General features: G+C 42.3%; 2 protein-coding genes across 5 annotated transcripts; one reads left to right on the forward strand and one right to left on the reverse strand.

Annotated features, from left to right (window-relative positions):
- The first annotated feature begins 1,335 nt into the window (after nucleotides 1–1,335).
- Nucleotides 1,336–10,452, forward strand: dhrs7 (dehydrogenase/reductase (SDR family) member 7). 2 transcript variants are annotated; one of them, XR_002202629.2, is made up of 8 exons: nucleotides 1,354–1,568; nucleotides 1,864–2,016; nucleotides 2,196–2,302; nucleotides 2,525–2,764; nucleotides 3,029–3,151; nucleotides 3,269–3,484; nucleotides 4,592–4,686; nucleotides 9,905–10,452. XR_002202629.2 is itself a non-coding variant. In XM_020084936.2 (7 exons), the coding sequence occupies exons 1-7, from the start codon at nucleotides 1,439–1,441 to the stop codon at nucleotides 4,631–4,633; spliced, it is 1,011 nt and encodes a 336-aa protein (XP_019940495.2). In that variant the 5' UTR covers nucleotides 1,336–1,438; the 3' UTR covers nucleotides 4,634–4,895. The 2 variants fall into 2 exon arrangements, 1 of the variants encoding a protein (XP_019940495.2); XM_020084936.2 differs by lacking the exon at nucleotides 9,905–10,452 and having other exon boundaries at nucleotides 1,336–1,568; nucleotides 4,592–4,895.
- pcnx4 (pecanex 4) lies at nucleotides 4,894–15,088 on the reverse strand. Of its 3 annotated transcripts, none has more exons than XR_011244797.1 (12): nucleotides 14,927–15,088; nucleotides 12,731–13,505; nucleotides 12,458–12,637; nucleotides 11,452–11,990; nucleotides 11,237–11,337; nucleotides 10,765–10,887; nucleotides 9,874–10,234; nucleotides 7,923–8,026; nucleotides 6,621–7,726; nucleotides 6,347–6,533; nucleotides 5,526–5,854; nucleotides 4,894–5,379 (listed from the first exon to the last, which is right to left on the reverse strand). XR_011244797.1 is itself a non-coding variant. In XM_069536220.1 (12 exons), the coding sequence occupies exons 4-12, from the start codon at nucleotides 12,511–12,513 to the stop codon at nucleotides 5,603–5,605; spliced, it is 2,829 nt and encodes a 942-aa protein (XP_069392321.1). In that variant the 5' UTR covers nucleotides 12,514–12,637; nucleotides 12,731–12,833; nucleotides 12,953–13,505; nucleotides 14,927–15,070; the 3' UTR covers nucleotides 4,894–5,602. The 3 variants fall into 3 exon arrangements, 2 of the variants coding, with proteins under 2 accessions (XP_069392321.1, XP_019940491.2); XM_069536220.1 differs by having other exon boundaries at nucleotides 4,894–5,854; nucleotides 12,731–12,833; nucleotides 12,953–13,505; nucleotides 14,927–15,070; XM_020084932.2 differs by having other exon boundaries at nucleotides 4,894–5,854; nucleotides 14,927–15,083.
- Nucleotides 15,089–18,642: the final 3,554 nt, after the last annotated feature.

Below are 18,642 nucleotides of genomic sequence, written 5' to 3' on the forward strand. Positions count from 1 at the left end.
CAGAGAATCACACTGACAACAACAACAACAACAAGTTATATACATAGGATCACACTAACAACAACGACAATAACAACAACAACAACAACTTGTATACAGAGCATGGCAAAGTGCATAGAAATGTGAATATAAAAGTTTAATTTGAATATAGATATTGCAATTTCTTTTCTCAACCATTTGTTTGTTGTGATGATTCTTACTGGCAAGGCCATAATAAGGAACTTTGAGCTCGAGGCTCTAAGATTTTTAGCTATATTTATCCATTCTTTATTCTTATTTATTCAGATTTGATATCTCCTAATTTAAAAAAAATTTTTACAGGGAAGTTTGATATATTTTGTAAAAGTGAAAAGGAAGGGGCAAAATAAATTTCCCAAAATGAGGTATCATACTGCATAGACATCAATATTGATAGCCTGCCCCTGTTCTTTAGTATTTTGTACACGTTTTTTGTTGGTCTTACAGTAGTTACATTTACATTTTATCATTTCAACTCAAGCCCATTAAATAATCACCAGTGTGCAAGTCGTTTTCAATTTTAGCATGGAAGCTACAATTTGGTTACTTATTCACACAAGAGACATTAAACACACTGAGGACATGACCTACAGGATATGTCCACAATGGTATTGCAACAAGCAATGTCCTTGCACAATCTATTCTGAGGTGTTCAGAATTAGAAAATGATCAACATGCACACATCTCTGTTGCACAACCCAACGTAGAACAAAGGACAACGATAAATGCAGTTACGCTCCAAAGCATAGACCCATGCAGCATAGGCTTGCACAACCCAAGTGCAAGGTCTACACTGATAATCAGAGAAAATTCAAATTTGAGTCTACAGTATCTCACTGAGAAATTATTGTAAACTAGTTAAGATAATGGCATCGTTTGTCTTTTGTGATGTCAATGTTGAGGATTCTACTGTAGAACAAATGATATCTCTCCTGATACAACCACCTTGTTCTTAGCCTCTGTTCATTCTCTGGTGACATTTACCACAGTATGAGGCGTCAGACAAAAAAACCATCTCGAGGCGATACAATGATTTGAACAGTGCACAATTTAAAGAGAACCAAGAGGTTTGTGTGTAAACATTGTGGTTGGAATGAACAGTTGCCAACGTTGGATGTGGACATCACTGCAAAGAAAAAAAGGATATAGCGTCTCTTGCCTGTTAAAAAAATAAAAGTCGTATAGAACCATGAAGGTGACACGTGTGCTCATTTCAGTTGTTATAAAATAAAGTAGAAACAGTCTTCACTACTTTGATGATCATCTATCTCCATCTGCGCTTCTTTAATATCTTGAAGCTGATTAGCGCCGTGCTTTAACTCTGAAGATCTCAGAGCGGAAGTGACGCGGTATGGTCCAGCAGCAGTGTTGTTGTTGTTCTTCTTCTTCGGTGTGAAACGTGTGTCGCTCTCTCCTGAACATGGACTGCTGTCTGGTTTCCGCAGTGTGTTGGTTGATATCCCTGTTTCTACTCATCCACCTGTTGGCCTTTGTTTTCGGGGATGCAGACTTCACGCTGCTGTGGGCCAGTGTGACAGGAAACAGTCCAGGTGAGCGCAACGTCTATCTATCTATCTATCTATCTATCTATCTATCTATCTATCTATCTATCTATCTATCTATCTATCTATCTATCTATCTATCTATCTATCTATCTATCTATGTTGTCAATCAGTGTATAGGGACAACTGGTTCTCTTTCATGTATGGAGGGAGGGTATTCAGCTGCAATATGACTCTTGAGTTAATTTCCAACAAGCGGTGACATTGAGCCAGTGTAATAATGAACTAAATGAATGTTTGTTTCTGTGTGAAAAGCTGACAGTTGTGGTTTTGTTTGAACCAGAGACCAAGTTGAAAGGCCTGGTGGTGTGGATCACTGGAGCTTCCAGTGGTATTGGAGAGGAGCTGGCCTACCAGCTGGCAAAGTGTGGCTCACGACTCATCCTGTCTGCACGACGTGAGGACGAGCTGAACAGGGTGAAACGCTGCTGTTTAGGTGAGAGAAGCTTGCAGGTAGAATATTTTCCATTTTTAGTGATTTCTGTATTTCTTACTGTTGATCTTTGTTTTCAGACCAACAATAAATTGTCCAATGATTTTGTGACCTTACCTGTTTCATTCAGTGTCTTACTCATTTATGACCAGCTGAATGTGTTTCATCATTTATTCTTTAAGACAACTCCAGCCTCCAGGATGAAGATATTCTCGTTCTTCCACTTGATTTGTTGGAGAGGAAATCGCATGAGGAAAAAGCGAAAGCCGCAATTCAACACTTTGGACACGTGAGGCCACTTTAGTTGCTCTTTTGTAGAAAAAACGATTTGAATTTTCAACAAGAACATTTCTACTCAATTAAAAGTTCAATCACAACGTTTACAATGGTTTTCCGTAACATAATTGACATATGTATTGCATGAAGTCTTTCCGTCACTTGGATGTTCTCTTTTCTTAATTCAACTTCAGATCATACAGTTTCCTTGTCTCTGTTCTCTTTGCCTTTTCAGATTGACATCCTAATCAACAATGGCGGCCGAAGCCAGCGCTCCCTGTGCATAGACACCAGTGTTGATGTGTACCAGGTCTTGATGGAGCTCAACTTCCTGGGCACAGTCTCGATCACCAAGCAGGTGCTGCCTCAGATGATACGGCGAAGAACTGGGAGCATTGTGACCGTCAGCAGCGTGGCTGGCCTCGCTGGGGTGCCCCTGTCAACAGGATACTCTGCCAGCAAACACGCTCTTCAGGTGAGAGGAACACAAATAGCAGTGGCTGCCTCTGAGTTTTTACTTTTTAAATATTATTTTCATTTGATTTCTTTAATTTCAGCTTGTGTAGAAAAGGCGTAGTCACTTTATTCTGATTGTGGTTTGGGTTGGGCTTCGACTGTGTCACAGAGGAGCATGTCTGGTTCGTCTGGATCTGCTTTATGGTGTAATACCCCAGTCTTTAATACAAGTGATGACCTGTATGAATGAACACTCTGTTGATATTAACTTTATTGTCTACAGGGTTTTTTTAATTCCCTTCGCACTGAACTGGCTGAGTATCCAAACATACTCATCAGCTCAGTGTGTCCAGGGCCTGTGCAGTCACAGATTGTCCAAAATGCCTTCACAGAGGAGCTGAACAAGGTGCTGCTTTTCATTTCTATCCATAAACTAATCCAGTAGTTTAGCCATGTTTGATGTGACAGAAGCTATTCCAAGAGTTTGGTCTCAATAAAGACATTTTTTATTCCATTACCTAAGCCTCTGGCCTCACCTGGTAACCAGGAATACAAGATGCCGACAAGTCGCTGTGTGCGTTTAATGGTGGTGGGAATTGCCAACGGTGTCAAGGAAATGTGGATCGCACAGCAGCCCTTCCTCCTGTTTTACTACGTCTGGCAGTACACTCCCACATTGGCGTGGTTCATGACTGACGTGATGGGAAAGAAAAGGGTGCAGAATTTCAAAGCTGGTTTGGTAGGTACATAATAATGAACTTTTGGGAAATCTATGTACAATTATAATATGATGCAAATCAAGCTTATCATCAAAGTCTCACCAGTTACCTCCGCCAAGGGGTTGGTAATCCTGGAAAATCTAGCAAGAGCAGGCTACGCATAAAATGCGACGATACATGGCACCCGTTCCCATGAGCCTTCTCGTCAAAGCTATGCCCCCAAAACACATGAACATAACTGCTAGAAGACAACTTTTACTTTCGCTTGAAAGTCAGGTGGAGTGATGCTGGGAGTCTTCTTCATTAAACTGCATACACCATTTTAACTGCTGAAACAACACAGGAGAGATGAAGCCCAAAAAGTCCCCAGAATAGATTTGATCAGCCAAAACAAATCAATCACTTTATCAATCACTTTTCAATTCCTATATTCAAGATGCAGGTACACAAATGGTCGGAGTCAGTTAAAAAGGCATCAGAAAGTGCTTACACGCATTCTTGTAAGATTGACCTTCCTCCATCTGACCTGGAACCGGGGGATTCTCACAGTGTGAACGCACTGAGAGCACTTGAATAAAGCAGAACGTGGCAGACACAAAGCAGAGCTGTCTCTTAGCAGCTGGGGGCCTCAGCTGTTGCTGACCTTGCTTGGGTCTAAAGAGAAGACGGTGGCCAGGGTATGACAGTGAACAAGAGTACTCCCCCCTGGTGTTGAGTGACTGACTGACCAGTGTGTCTGGTGGCCTCTGCTGGACAGTGAGAGCTGAGGGCCATGGAGAAAGGTCATTTTCCAACCGGCTAGACTTGAGAGCGTCACATGCTTTTGCTTCAGTAGGACAAAAATAAAAGTGCTGTGTGGTGTTCACCTAAGGTCTAACCAGGATCAGGGACAAACCCCTGATCACCACACAATCAGCAGTCCCAATATGAAACCACATTTAAATTCACTAGATCCAAATTTGTATTTGGGTCTACACATTCATAAATAGCAGTCCTCTAAACATAATCCTGCTAACTAACAGACTGACAAAACAAAAACATGGCCCTAACCTCCTTGGTGGAAGTAAAAAAGATGACATTTGATTTCATTCACAAACACCAGTGCTTACCCTTTTTTTTTTTTGCAGGATGCAGACTCTGGATACTTTACTAAACTCAAGAAGCCCTGAAAGTCACAGTGAAGTGGAAACGTGTGATGGATTCCCATTGTTTGACTGAGATGGTGAGATGTGTTTTCCTGATCAGGTTTAGGGGTGTTGTCTTCATTTAGGTGGGAAACAAGGTTAGAAGTAAATCCTGTATTTACATCTTCAGATAATGTGTGAACTTGGGGTACAGAGTCTGAATGAATTTATAAGACAAGGGCTCAAAACCACATGTAAGAGTGATAAAGTTATTGTGTATGAATGGGTAATAAAATGTTTGATAGTTTTCAGTCTCTGCCAAACTTTTATTATAAGTATATACAGTTACACATATAAAAAACAACAATATGTACAAGAGACTGTGGACATATTCATAGAATTCTTCATTCTAAACTGTAAACAAGTGAATTGTAAACAAAACAAGACCAATAAAACACCTTACACATACAGCAAGACATACCCAAGGCACATCCTTGATATTTTTAACAAAACTTTAGAATTGTCCCTTTTTTGTGGACGAGGAGGGGAAATCACCTGAAAACTGAAATCTAAAAAGTACAATAAAACCAGAGGTATTCCACAGGTGTTTCTCAGAGGAGGGGGTGGGTCATTTTAAAACTTCTTCACAACCATTAACATGAAAAAAACCACAAAACATATGTGCTTCAGTGGAAACCTGTCAATGGTCAAAACTCTCAAGATACAAATGTTTGAAGGGAGCTTATCTTTACGTGCTGTTCTGTGAAGTCGTCCACATCGTCAGTTAAAATCTGAAAAACAACAAAGTTTCCCACACAGACGTCACTCTTCTGAACTCATGAATCAACACTTTCAAAAGTAAAACTCTAAAACTGACTCAAGTCTTCTTTTGATTTTGTTTGTTTAGTTTCCACGCAAACGTCCTAATTATCATTACCTTTGGAAATAGAGGTTTTGCTGTGGGACTACTGAATGAAAAGCAGCCCCTTCCCACTTCAGAGTATGTTCTTATGTTCAGAGGCAGGGGAAGTGGAGGGGGGCTGAAGAGTAAATGGGATACCCTAAAGGGGGATCGGCTGCCTGAACAGTTAAGTTTCTGAGCATGAAGGGGTGAGCCTGGATGCTGTAACGCTCCTCGTCATCATTGGTGGCGTACAGGAGCTCCCAGGAAAGGTTTGCCCACTGGCCTCGTACCCCCTCTCCGTTCAGACGGCCCACCTGCACCAGCTGCTCCTGCAGCGACAGGACTCTTCCTGTGTAGGTACCCTGTGGACATGGAATAGTAAATGTTAAATGGTCTGTACTTATAGAGAGCTTTTCTAGTCTTGACGACCACTCACACAGCACTTTACAGAACAGTTTAGCCGTTTATCCGTTCACACAGTGGATCTATGTGCAGCACGTTTTCTGTCACACATCACACACACTGCTGGCGCTGCCGTCAGGGGCAATTTGGGGAGTCATTGTCTTGCCCAAGGTCACACTGGCATGCAAAGTGCAAGCGCACAGGATTGAACCACCAAACCACTGATCCTGGTTAATAGACAAGCTGCTATAACTTCTGAGCTACAGCCGCCCACACATGGACATACATATGCAAAAACATATACATACATACATACATATGCAAAAACATATTTTATTGATATAGTCTCTGAATAGGTAAGGCTCTCAACAAGTGTATTATATTATGCATGTTGATAATATACATTTTCCAGCCTAGATTGAATGTGAAGAAGGGCTTGTCTGTGTAATCACCATAGCTAGGTCATGTCCTAGAGAGAATAGGAAGGGTTTCTCCTGAAGGACACTGTCGTGCCAGCCTTTTTCTGTCACCAGGCCAATGTACCAATCCCTTTCATATTCCTCCAAGGTGCTGAACAATTCATCCAGGGACTCCATGGGCCCCAGGCTTGCTTGATCAAACAGCAGCTTGAAACTGAACCTGAAAACAAACAAAAACAGGCAGACTTTATGAAATTCAGCTCCAGTGATCATAACTCAGAAAACATTAACCTAATATGCATTTTACCTGAAAGCCTGAAGAGAGAGCTGATAAAGCTCTTTACTTGAAGAGAGCCACTCGAGTCCTTCTGTCCATGGCACATCTCCACAGTAGAGCCTGTAGACGTAACTGGGACTGGTGAAAGCAGACTCTGCCCCCAGTGAGACGAGACAGGAAAGTGCGACCTGAGCGTGCAGTTCTTTCAAAGCTTCATCCTCCTTCAGGGCTTTGGTCATGTCCTCTGAGGTCTCGCCCTGCACAGCAGGCCCGAAGCGCCCTAGGGTAAATCGAAACCAGTCCTCTGGAAACAAAGGCCTGAGCTGCAGCAGGCGGGATGGTAGCAGCGGTGCAGTTCTCCACCCTGTCGGTAGATTGAATACCTCTGACTGAGGGCAGCTGAAGTTCAGATGAGGGACCGAGCTCGGACTCTCTCTGAACACCTCTGTGTTCCGGCCTCTATCTACAGCTGGCATCCCGATGCCCAGACCCAGAGGCTGCAGAGGCTGCAAGGCAGAGAGAGCCATGTTTTCAAAGAGACTGTCCATCTCCACAGAGCCTGGCAGAGAGGCCCCTGTCTGCAGCGCTGTGTGTCCTGGCTGAGCTTCTGCAGTCACTAAAGCCACCGTCCGTCTGGCCTGTTGAGGTCCAAATAAATCATCCTCATCTGACCAATCACCAAGGGAGGTCAAGCTGGAGCTGTCTTGTCTAAACCTGAGAGAAGACACGTTTGATTCCACCACAACAGCCTCAGGCGGTTGGTTGCAGGTAGTGTGGGCCAGCTGAGAAGACTGGGACTTCCTGCCTCCAACCCCTGGCCCATCGTCACTGCTCCACAGGAACCCTTTGTGCTTCTGAACACAGTATCGAAGAAGCAACCAGACCAGCACTTTGAGAAAGTCATCCTGAAGTTTCCTCAAGTTGTCATGTGAATCAATGATGCCAGAGAGCACATTCCGGGCGTCGGAGTAGACTCGAACTGCAAGGGCGGCACAAGGGGTGAGGGCGTTCCCCCAGTGCAGGTTAAATCCCTGAGTGAAGCCAAGGCGTTCAGGCCGCTCAAAAGCCGCCTCGAACACCTCATCCACCCTCCGTGCCTCTACTGTGTGACAAGATGTCTCCTGCAACTCCAGACCCTGTACCAAAACATACCACATTGTTTTATCTTGTTGTAAATGGCTGAACTGATGCTTAAAGGGAGGGGTGGTCAGAGGAAAATTCCCCTGAGTTTCTAATGTATAATATAATATTAACTCTGAAAATCTGGACTCAATTGTGTGGACATTCTCCGGGGTACACGTCCGTTAATGGCTAAAGAGTCAGATACAGTACCTTAATGTTGACTGTACAGTAGCCGTATCCTCTCTCCAGGATCATTATCCAAACCATACGGTCCTGAAAGCGGCCGAGGAAATGAGAGCCTGGGGCTAAAGAACCTACAGAGGGGGAGAAAATAATCAGTCATCCATGTGTCTAACATGCAGGAGATGTGATTTGTAAATTGAGGGCAATGAAGAAGGGAACACACAAGATATACATCATGCAACAAACAGCGAGTCTCGCCGCGCATCCCTTTCATTTTGCATCAGCTGTGCGTCCCTCTGCTGACTATGTGGATCACATGGCTGCTGGATGAGCTGCAGAAAGACGTGTACCATCGCAGTAGTACAGGAAGGTCATGATACTATTTTAACTGGCTGACTGCACAGAGATCTAAATATTAAATCTCTTCCTGGCCTTAGCTTTCCATTAGAGTCTAAAACTTCACTCATTTTATACAATGTGAGCTCTTCATTTTCAGAGGCAGGAGACAGTGGGCAGATGTTTATTTCAACACAGATGAAAACCAGTGGCAAGGTGATGGGAGAGCTTTTTTTTTTAAGTTGAGTAGTGCCTGCTTGGCTCAAGGATAATGTTATGTCCCATCATGACATCTCAGAATAAACCTAGTCGCTACCTCATGATGGGAAGTGACACGCTGGGCAGACTCCCTTCCTGGTCACTGCTCCCCAGCCCCCAGTGTGAGTGAAGCAAAAGAACACTACAAACCACCATCGTTAGACTGCCAGTATCAACTTAACAAGCTTATCGCTTATTGTGAATTATACATAACAGCTATAGCACCCAAAGCACAAAAAAACAGTAAGACAGAGTGATGACATCACCTCAGTGTTTTTGTTCAGTTTGAGCTCATCAGTCCATAAATAATGATTCTCTACTTGCACAGTTTTTTTTCTCCTGCCCCCTCCTGATCGAGCGCAGAACAAAATCCTAGCAGCAGCTCCGTTTGGCCTAAGAGTATTATGCGGTTAATGGTGTGGAAACATTTGGATGTAATGAATACAGATCAGAGCTTTTTTTTTTGGGTCACTTCACAGAAGCTCAACTGGATCATGCGAGCTCGCATTACTGCCAGCAACTCCAAAGAGCTGCTCGCAACGAAATTCCTCTTACTATTAAACCATATGAGGTGATGCTTCAGTGCTCTCTGACCTGCATACAGACCCGACTTGACCCATGGGAGAGGTCAGTCACTGCAATCATAGCACAAGTCAAAACACACTAAAGTAAAAAAAAAAATTTTAAAACACAAAACACTTGTGTGTATAAAAACTGAGTAATGTACTTAATTCAAAGTATAGTTCTTGAGCCAATCAATCCAATTGATAAGATAATTAGGATTTTGTGTTTTCATCCAGGTTTTTTGTTACCAGAATTACGCAAAACTGCTGCAGAGATTACTACAAAACTTGGGGGAAGGATGAGGTATGGGTCAGGGAAGAACCCATTCAATTTTGGTGAAGATCCAAATCAGGGGCAGATCCAGGATCTTTAACTTTTTTCAACCTTACAAGTTAGGGCTTTTTTCAGCATTTTTATTGATTTCTCTGAGAATAATTTATTGATCTTGATGGAAAAGATTCGGACATATTTCGGGGGTTGGTATCAATGAGTGTGTACATTTTGACGTGGATTCAAATAAAAATACGGATCCAGTGGATTTAAAAGTGGTTTCAGAAGGGGACTGTTGGGTCTGGAGGTTTGTGCTCTACTGTTGTTTTTAGTGAGAATACGAAACAATGCAAGCTATTAACTGAAAATCTATATCTAATTTAAGTATATCTGCACAATGTGCACTACAAAAGAATATTCAGAAATGTACAATTCTAACAAATGCTTAAATAGGAAACACTGTTTATTTGTAACATTTGAAAAGGATAAAAAAAAATTTTAAAAATGAAGTCACAAAAGGTAGGAGCGATAGCAAGCATGCACAACTAACCCAGTGACCCTCTTGCAAATGCTGTCCTCAGAGCTGAGGCCAGACTCCCGCTCATCTGCTGGTAGAAGATGGAGTCTGTGCAAGGGCAGGCCGTACCCACGGGCCCTGGCCAACTGCGCTGAGGCCTTGGGAAGCCCACCAGGAAAATGGGCAGGGTGAAGAGGGGCAGCAGAGGGGCAGAGAGCAGGGCAGAGAGTGCCACCACTGCCAGCAGCAGCGGGCACAGAGAGGCGTTCAGAGCCAAGAGAGTTCCGGCCGACTGACGGCGCTGCTTCTTCTCTGTCCAAGATGTCACCAACACAGTCAGGGTGAATTTAAGCTTGGCCAGGAACTGGGTCAGTCTGTCAATCACAAGGCCCACCTGAATCAGAAACACAAACATGCAGAGTATATTTAATTGATTTGTGTGCTTCAATCACTTTTTTTATTTAAATTTGTGTACTTTTGTTGTATTACTCATATTTTAACGCATTGACTGAAACACATGTTAATGTTACTATATTGACCTCAGTAAGAATCATGATAACAAGTGTAAGTGAATAAACATCTCTCTTGACAGTGATAACAAAAACTGAATACAGATTCCAGAGTTTGAGATCTTTTGTATTGGAAAACATTCAATTGTATCATTGTATTGTTATGTTGTTTTTAACCACGATCATTACCCTTATATCATCATATTCGATTTTGACAACATTAACAACCATATGTTCTAAATGTCAGACTAATTGTTAAAGTTCAGAAATGAAGTATCTTGTCTACCGTCGCCGGGTCAGTGAGCCGTGCACAGCTCTAGACGTGTAAGCATTGTTTGGTCAGATTTAAGCCTGTGCAGATATGATATAATGTAAAGGGTGGAAGCAGTAAGGGACAAATCAATGTCAATCTCACCAGAAGAAGCTGAACTCCAGTTCCCAGGTTGTCCCAACCCGGCAGCACTTTGTTTCCAGCTGCAAGCCGCACCAGGACCACCACTACCATTTGTAGCAGAGCGTCTTCTGAGCTCTGCCACACCTGCACAGAGGCACAAAAGGAATCACAGTTGATTTGAAAGTATTAAAAAAAGTAAAGACAAACGGATATGTTTTTAATGGTCAGTTTTCTTAAAAAAAAAAAAGACCTGATGGTCCTGTGGTGTCTGGGGTTATTACATAAATGACTTTAAAATAGTAAATGTTTTCTGCATGTGTTGTTCACATTAAATTACATTACATTTCATTTAGCTGACCTTTTATCCAAAGTGACTTACAATAAGTGCATCAACCATGAGGGAACAAACCCAGATCAAGAAGAATCAAGTAAGTAAAATTTGCTTAAAAAATAACAAACCACAGAGTGCTACATGAAGTGAGCATATTCATACCACTCTGAAGGCTCGTGTGAATCCCACACTGAGGGAGGCCCTGTGGAGCAGCTGCAGGGATTTGTCCATAGACAGGAAAGCCACCATTGCAAACGGAGACACTATGATGTGAAATACAGAAAATACTGGGTCAAAAACACATTCACATATAGAGCACACCTGAGAACTATGGAACTGGAATCTCAGGTTTAAAATACACATTACAACAAGCTCACCAAGATAAATAAGGACTCTTCTGATCGCTGCAGCGCTGTATAATCCTCTGTTCCTCTGCTTGAAAGTCTGCACACTGGACATCCCCTTTGGGTACAGGGGATTGAGGAACACCCCTCCGCATACATAGGCCCCCTGGATCTCTCTGAGAGCCCAGCATAGGCAGAAGAGTATGAGGAGTAGGTAGCTGACAAGAGCCTGGGGTTCTGTGACCAAGTTGCGGGACTGAGCTGAACCGAGGAAGTGATGTAACAGCCCGGCCTCTGCCATTGCCATCAGTAGCAGGCTCAAATATAGCAGCAGTTCCCTGCAGCCCAGATTCCAGCCAAAAGAACTGGGAGGAGGAGGTGGCGACCCCCCTCTGCGAAATCCACGGTCCCCGAAGGCTGCACGGGGCCCTCGGCAGAGGGTGCCGACCTGGCTGAGGTCCAAGCTCAGCAAAAATCCAGCAGAGATGGAGAAGAGAACCACACCCAGTGTTGATGGGATGAAGTAATTACACACAGCTACGCCGGCAGATACACCAAACATCAGCAGCAGCCTGTGGGACAGTGCAAACGCACACACACACACACACAAACACACACACACAGTCAGTACTGATGATACACAGGCGAGAGTCACACTTGTCACTTCAGTGGGACTATTACAGTCTGATTGGGACGGGTTTCTCACATAACATGAGCAGGAGTTGATTACATACAAAAATTATTTTGGTTAAACTGATGCTGTAGAGAATTTTAGACAATAAACATACATTTATTCGATAAAATTATATCTATGAAATTTAAGGTTAAAAAATGAACATAAATACAATTCAGTGTAGTGTTACAGCTGTTGTGGCACCAGAACTTCGACAATTACATAAGGAAACCTAACAGACTTAAATCTATACATTTACACATAGAGTATAAAATATATGAAATGATGAATGCCAACAATACCAGTTTGTCTTGATACCAGTGGAACGCTCAAATTAAGCTTGAAGCTGATTGCCCTTGTTTGTACCTGAGGTTGCTAGACATGGGTGAGCCTCCAAAGCCAAACACCAGCGCCTGCTCCATGCCCCAGAGGAGCAGCGCATCCAGGGGAGGCAGTATACCAAGCGCCCACAGCAGAGGTAGGAAGAGGAAAAGCACATGGAGAACCTGGCTGGCAAGATGGAGCTCAGGGGCAAAGCCTGAGAATCTGAGTAACAGCACGATATAGAGATTTATTATTACAGCAATTACAGCATTTTATTTTCTCAGTTAATAAGACAACTTTGTTGCTTTTGCTCACCTATCAGCGAAGTCCACTGCGATGAAAATAAAAATGTACAGGGGCCGGGTGAGCGGGGTGATCTCATAAGTGTCCTGCGCCTGGAAAGTGGCTGTCTCTGTGGCTGTATTTACAATGAGGGAATACTCAGCTATACACAATGTCACCCAACTCAGTACAAAGACTACCAGGGACACACCAATGCTGCTGTAGAGAGCAGCCAGTCTGCCAAGGAACACGTACCATGTGCCGAAGCCACAGAGTAACCCAGCTAGGACTGTATGCAACACTACATTCAGCCCAAACCTCTTCCCAGGAGCGATGAATCGGACTGTCTCTGGGCTGACACAGTGGGTGAATTCCACTTCCTCTTCATCAACCAGGATGTTTGGTGCACCAAGTCTTTCCACCGTGCCACTTCTGTGAGCTGCATACAATGCCAGAGCCTGGACACCCGCTGCAGCCCCGAACATGAGCATACCGGAGAGCACGGCGGCATGGACCTCCTGAAGCAGCTGCAGCTGGCAGAGCAGAGTGCAAACGCCTCCAAAGAGCCATGGTGTCAAGAACAAGACTGCCTGGTTGACGTACACATATGGCGGAGCGCAGTAACCCAACTTGAAGCGTGGACCCCCCAACACCGTCTGGGGGAAGCGCTTCCAGAAGAACTCTTGCTTGTACTCATTAAGAAGGGGCACATCTGGCCCCATTCTGACCATTCCCAAAGGGGCAGAGGGTCATCTCCACGCCGCTGAAGGAGGGTTTCCATTCATCGTCCCAGACACAAGGACGCTATCTGCAATGAAGCACACCTGCAGTTAGGTTATGTTTAAGAGAAGGCTCAAACTTTCCTTTTTGATAAAGCTTATAGTAATTGCTGGCTCAGCTCTTAGTCATGCTGTTATAAGCTTAGATTGTTTGGGGACTCATGAGCTCCTCCTTGACTTCTTCCCTGGAGTCCTCATGCTTTATAGTTACAGATACAGCGGCTGCGGCCACTTCGTGGAACTGTGGCAGCTGGACGTGGATTATGATTACAACTAGATTGCTTAGATATGCAATATGCTACTCACATATACAGTACTACTCTCACTGACTGCTATCATTATAATTGTCATAGCTGCTCCCTTCATCTCTGCCAGGCATTTTATTGTGTATACATACTTAAAACATTGATATACCTCCCAATATTGATGTTAGACATTTCTCATAAGTGTTGTAAAAATGTTAATTTGTTGATGTGCTCCGTTACACGCTCTATTACTATATTGCACTTCTGCTTTCTGGGAAAAGGGATCACTCACTTGCAAATCTCTGATGTTTTCTACATCGTTGCCCCTTTTAAATGTTATTTGGGTCGTTCTTCCTGTCTCTTGCTGAGGGTTAAGTATAGGATGTTGCACCTTGAGCCAAATTGAGATTTGTGAATATGCACTATGCATATATAATTTGATTGATCGATTTTTATCAAACACAGTGGAGATGCAGTTCAGAACCCAACACATTAACAATGTGGAGCAGCTCCAGTCTGTGCCTCTCATGTGCAACACATCCAGTGGAATTAAACCAGTAGCAGCTAATACAAGCTTTGAACTGCCACACACGTTCAACTACTTAATTTCTGAGATTAACTTTTAACCCAGAGCAAATGACAGCTCTTACTGCTATAACACTATAATTAGAACAATTTTAAAGACATTTATTTAGGACAGGACAAACGTGTGAAAAGCCTTATACAAGTAATGACAGCGATTATCTCTCCATCAATTATGTGTGAAAATACTGGATCTCTTCATCAGAGCAACACTTTCACAAGATCTTAGTCCAAACAACGAGGCTCCATTAACTGAGGTTTTAATAGCAAAGGCGCCATAAATCCTATTCGACTTGTTTATATTGGCAGAAAAAAAGAGACACGAGAACAGGAGCATCACCCACTGAGTTGCCATGAAAACACAGCACTGGATGCGCTAACGTGGGCTAACCTGCTAGAGCTAGTGGTCGGACATCTCGAGGCTAGCCTAAAAAAAACTAATCCAGGAGTGAGTTAAACCAGCATTGTTTTCTGCAGCGACTCTGTTATTGTCTCTTTTTTCAAGCTAGCTCTGTTATTGTTCGCTAGCACGTAGGAATGATACCTGGCTAGCTTGCTACTACTAACAGCTAAATAGCAGCGTGTTGTTGACCGTCAGTGTCTCCGCTGGGAGATAAACTTACCGTCAGCGGCAGGATGCTCAGCCGCAGCTTCACGCTGTGTGATATTTGACAATGGAGGCGGCGCTGAGGAGGAAACAGGAGGAAATCAGCCAGCACCGACATTAGCAGCTAGCTAGCCGCTGGAGAGCCGAGCGACATCGGCGTGACACAGAGACGCACCGCGACCAATGAGAGGCGAGAGGAGAGGAGAGCGACTCCTAGGATTGATCCGTGCCGTTAACACCCCGCCCACACACATAACAAACCCCGCCCCTTTGACACACGCACACACGTCATAAATGATACAAAGAACAACACAGATCAGTTTGTTGTGTTGGAGTCGAGGCACACACACACACACACACACACACACACACACACACACACACACACACACACACACATTGAGTAAAAGCCACAACTGTCAATTTATATTATTATTTTTCTATCATTATTATTATACACACATATATTATTCACATATATATATTTATTCATATGCTACAATATGTATTCATCTGCTGTTACTGATGTATTCTTCATTATCAGTATTCACCTTAACTGTTCATAATCTGTGTATATATTTATCTGCTGCATATATATTTATTCATACACTACAGTATTCATTAATCTGCTGCTACCTGGTCTACAGGTATAATCTTCATTCACCTAAATTGTTCAGGATTTCTCTGTGTTACTTACCTTAATGCACTCTGATCTCTTTAATCATTTAGTATTCATCTGTGTTCTTACAATCTATTTTCACAACCCTGTTCGTCGTCATATACACGACTCTCACTTTACAATTTTATTATACCGCACTGTTCAACTGTCAGTGGATATTGCACTGATGTCATCGTTGTTCTCTTTCTTGTTTTTACTTGCTCTACGTGTCTTAGAATTACTCCCCAGGGACAAATAAAGTGGTTTGAATTGAATTATTAATAATAATTATGTGTTTGGTTATATAATAATATATAACCAAACACATACATTTGTAAGGGTATAAGATGTCACATCACCTCCACCCCCCATTACCTGTGATATAAAGATATGGAACATCAAAAGCCTAAAGCAAGTAAAAGGTGGAGAATGTTGCAGCCTCATCCTGGTTGTTATTGATTTTTCTTGTGGGACTAAGCAATGCAGTCAGTTGGTAAGGATCAATATCCATATTACACATAAAACAAAAGGTACTTAATTTACCTCTCCAAAATAAATAATACAATTTGAATATTTTTATTTGAATCATTTAAAATAATTTAACTCTTTTATAGACACTTAATGAGTATCACACTTGTCTTTCAAACTGCTGCTCTTTTGTATTGTCTTGTCCAGAGAAACTAAACTTCATTCCCCCGTATGTTTTACAGATATGCCTGGTTTGACATGAATAAACTTAAAATATAAAGATAGTTTGGGGCACAACGCAGTCAATGCAGGTCTGCTCTAGGCCAGGATGGAGTTTAATAAACGTAACCTGTGCAAAAATTAAACCTGCAACAACTAATGTCTGATACACATCGATGATGGATGTACCAATGTGATTGTAGTTTGTATTTGTATCTGATATATTAGTTTCCGATTGTTCCTCCCACTGCCTCACTAAAAGATTTATGTGATGTGGAGGTGACCCTCTAGATATATTATTGTATGGTACTTTAATATAGACTGAAAACACATAAATACAAAATTACCATCCCTACTTGTTTTCAACTTGAGAATAAAAACACCATCAGTCTTTGCAATACAGCAAATATCAGATCAAAAGTTATTTTTCCTTTTAGTAAATATTTTTTGGCATTTGCACAGTATCTTCCTGAACCCTGAATATACACTGTCATAGGATTAGTAATATTATTATTAATATTACATTCTAAATTCTTGTTATTGTGTTCTTGGTACAAAAAGAGCAACAAGAGCAAATCCTACAAGTATTTTATTATTTTAACATGATGAAAGTGATTGTGGTCAAGTGCTGGCTTCAAAATGTTGATTCACATAGACAGAAGGAGCACAAAAAGGAGGATCATGACGTGATCAACTAAAAAGGCCACAATATCAACACAAAGAAAGATAATAATCTGGTGCAAAGGAGATTAAATTGTTGTTGTTATTCTTCGCTGAGGCTGAGGGGATAAGGGCGGAGAGGAAGTTGTGTTTCTGTCTCATCTTGAAAAAGCAATTTCTGCTACGTGTAGGACACAAAAAACCATTAAAACAGAAAAGCCTGTCAGTCACGACAACATGTACTGTACCATGTAATCCCCCATAGCACCACTTATTCACAACCAATCACTCCACTTTTATTACATCTGATGATGAACATCTACTTGAAATAAGACATCAGTGTCATTAACGGAGAGACACAAATGCAAATATCATGAAATAAAAGGCTAATACCAAATTTATCTGCAAAAAGTGGAACATCCTAAAAGTCTCTGAAAATAAATTTGTGTTATATCTACTATAGCTGGGTATTCATCTGTTGTTCTGTTATTTTGCTATCCTATTTCAATCCAGCAAACACTTTGTGCAATTGAAATAATGTGATAAATGACACACAAGCTCAATAATGAGATAAATCACATGCAACTCCAGAAATGAGTAGCAGTTAAGATTTATTGCTTCTGTGAGGCTTCTGTATAAACTAAAATGTTTGCACAAAATAAAAGCTTATTTCATTCTAATTGTCACGCTCACTCCATTCTTTTATCTGAATTTTTACTCTCACTCCATTCGCTCTTTAATCTAGGGAACCTGACAGGAAACAATTTACAGGAAAATGACAAGCAGCTCAACGATAACTCAATAAGAGATCTCAGGATGAGCAATAAGGCAAGTCTGCTTCTGAACAGAGGATGAAAAATGAACTTGGGGCATTAGCACCTTTTGAAAACTAAACAATTTATATTTTTCTGGCAGCCTACAGCAAGCAAATGTGGAGTGATTTAATTTTTATAACATCACTTCCAAATCAAGTAATGGTGCAATTGTAAGCTCTGTATTGAAGCACTTCTAAAGTTAATACAAGCTGGTGAATGTGTAATTCATGTGGAGTTTAATGGCGTTCATGCATCGGACATACTGTGCATAATGCTTGGATAACCATTGCACAAGATGCAGCGTTATCTGCGGCATCAAACATCAATCAGTGTCCTCATCCCTCTCACTTCTCCCCCCACATCAACCCCCAACACTGGAACCTGAGTAGATAGCAGTGAAAACATGGTCCATTCAGCAATTATTCACAGAGTCTTGGACTAATGGTGCTCTGAATGCACAGACACAGCAAATGTAGGGAGTTAGTGGACCAGCAGTAATGGCCCCATACAGAGCATGTGCATGTGGATGTGTGTGTGTGTTTGTGTGCTGACGGGGAGGGGTATCATCTATAACTGATTCACAACAAGCACAAACATGTCAAAGTATGATTCCCAAATACAACTGTGGAGACCAACTCTCTCTTCCCCCTCTCCATCCCTCTCTCCGTCTGTCTCTTCCTCCCTCCCGCCTGAGTCGGGCTCCATATCAGGCAGATGAAAACATAACCTGTCACATTCCATCCCATTAAACCAGCTACGAACCATGTGGTCTACTCACATGGAGGAGCAGGGGGAGAGAGGGAGAGATAGACAGAGAGAGAGAGAGAGAGAGAGAGAGAGAGAGAGAGAGAGAGAGAGAGAGAGAGAGAGGTGCATCTGGGTTCACTCAGAACTGATGAATAATTCACAATC

Source organism: Paralichthys olivaceus, chromosome 12 (assembly GCF_024713975.1).
Source record: "Paralichthys olivaceus isolate ysfri-2021 chromosome 12, ASM2471397v2, whole genome shotgun sequence".
NCBI lineage: Eukaryota > Metazoa > Chordata > Actinopteri > Pleuronectiformes > Paralichthyidae > Paralichthys > Paralichthys olivaceus.

Excerpts from the sequence above, each read along its gene's own strand:
- dhrs7 (XM_020084936.2), top strand. The coding sequence starts at position 1,439 with ATGGACTGCTGTCTGGTTTCCGCAGTGTGTTGGTTGATATCCCTGTTT. Across the intron at positions 2,017-2,195 it reads GGTGAAACGCTGCTGTTTAG|ACAACTCCAGCCTCCAGGAT; the intron begins GTGAGAGAAGCT and ends TTATTCTTTAAG. Across the intron at positions 3,485-4,591 it reads AGAATTTCAAAGCTGGTTTG|GATGCAGACTCTGGATACTT; the intron begins GTAGGTACATAA and ends TTTTTTTTGCAG.
- pcnx4 (XM_020084932.2), bottom strand. The coding sequence starts at position 13,428 with ATGGTCAGAATGGGGCCAGATGTGCCCCTTCTTAATGAGTACAAGCAA. Across the intron at positions 10,888-11,236 it reads TCACACGAGCCTTCAGAGTG|GTGTGGCAGAGCTCAGAAGA; the intron begins GTATGAATATGC and ends GCCTCTGTGCAG. Across the intron at positions 10,235-10,764 it reads CTGGAGTTCAGCTTCTTCTG|GTGGGCCTTGTGATTGACAG; the intron begins GTGAGATTGACA and ends TTTCTGATTCAG.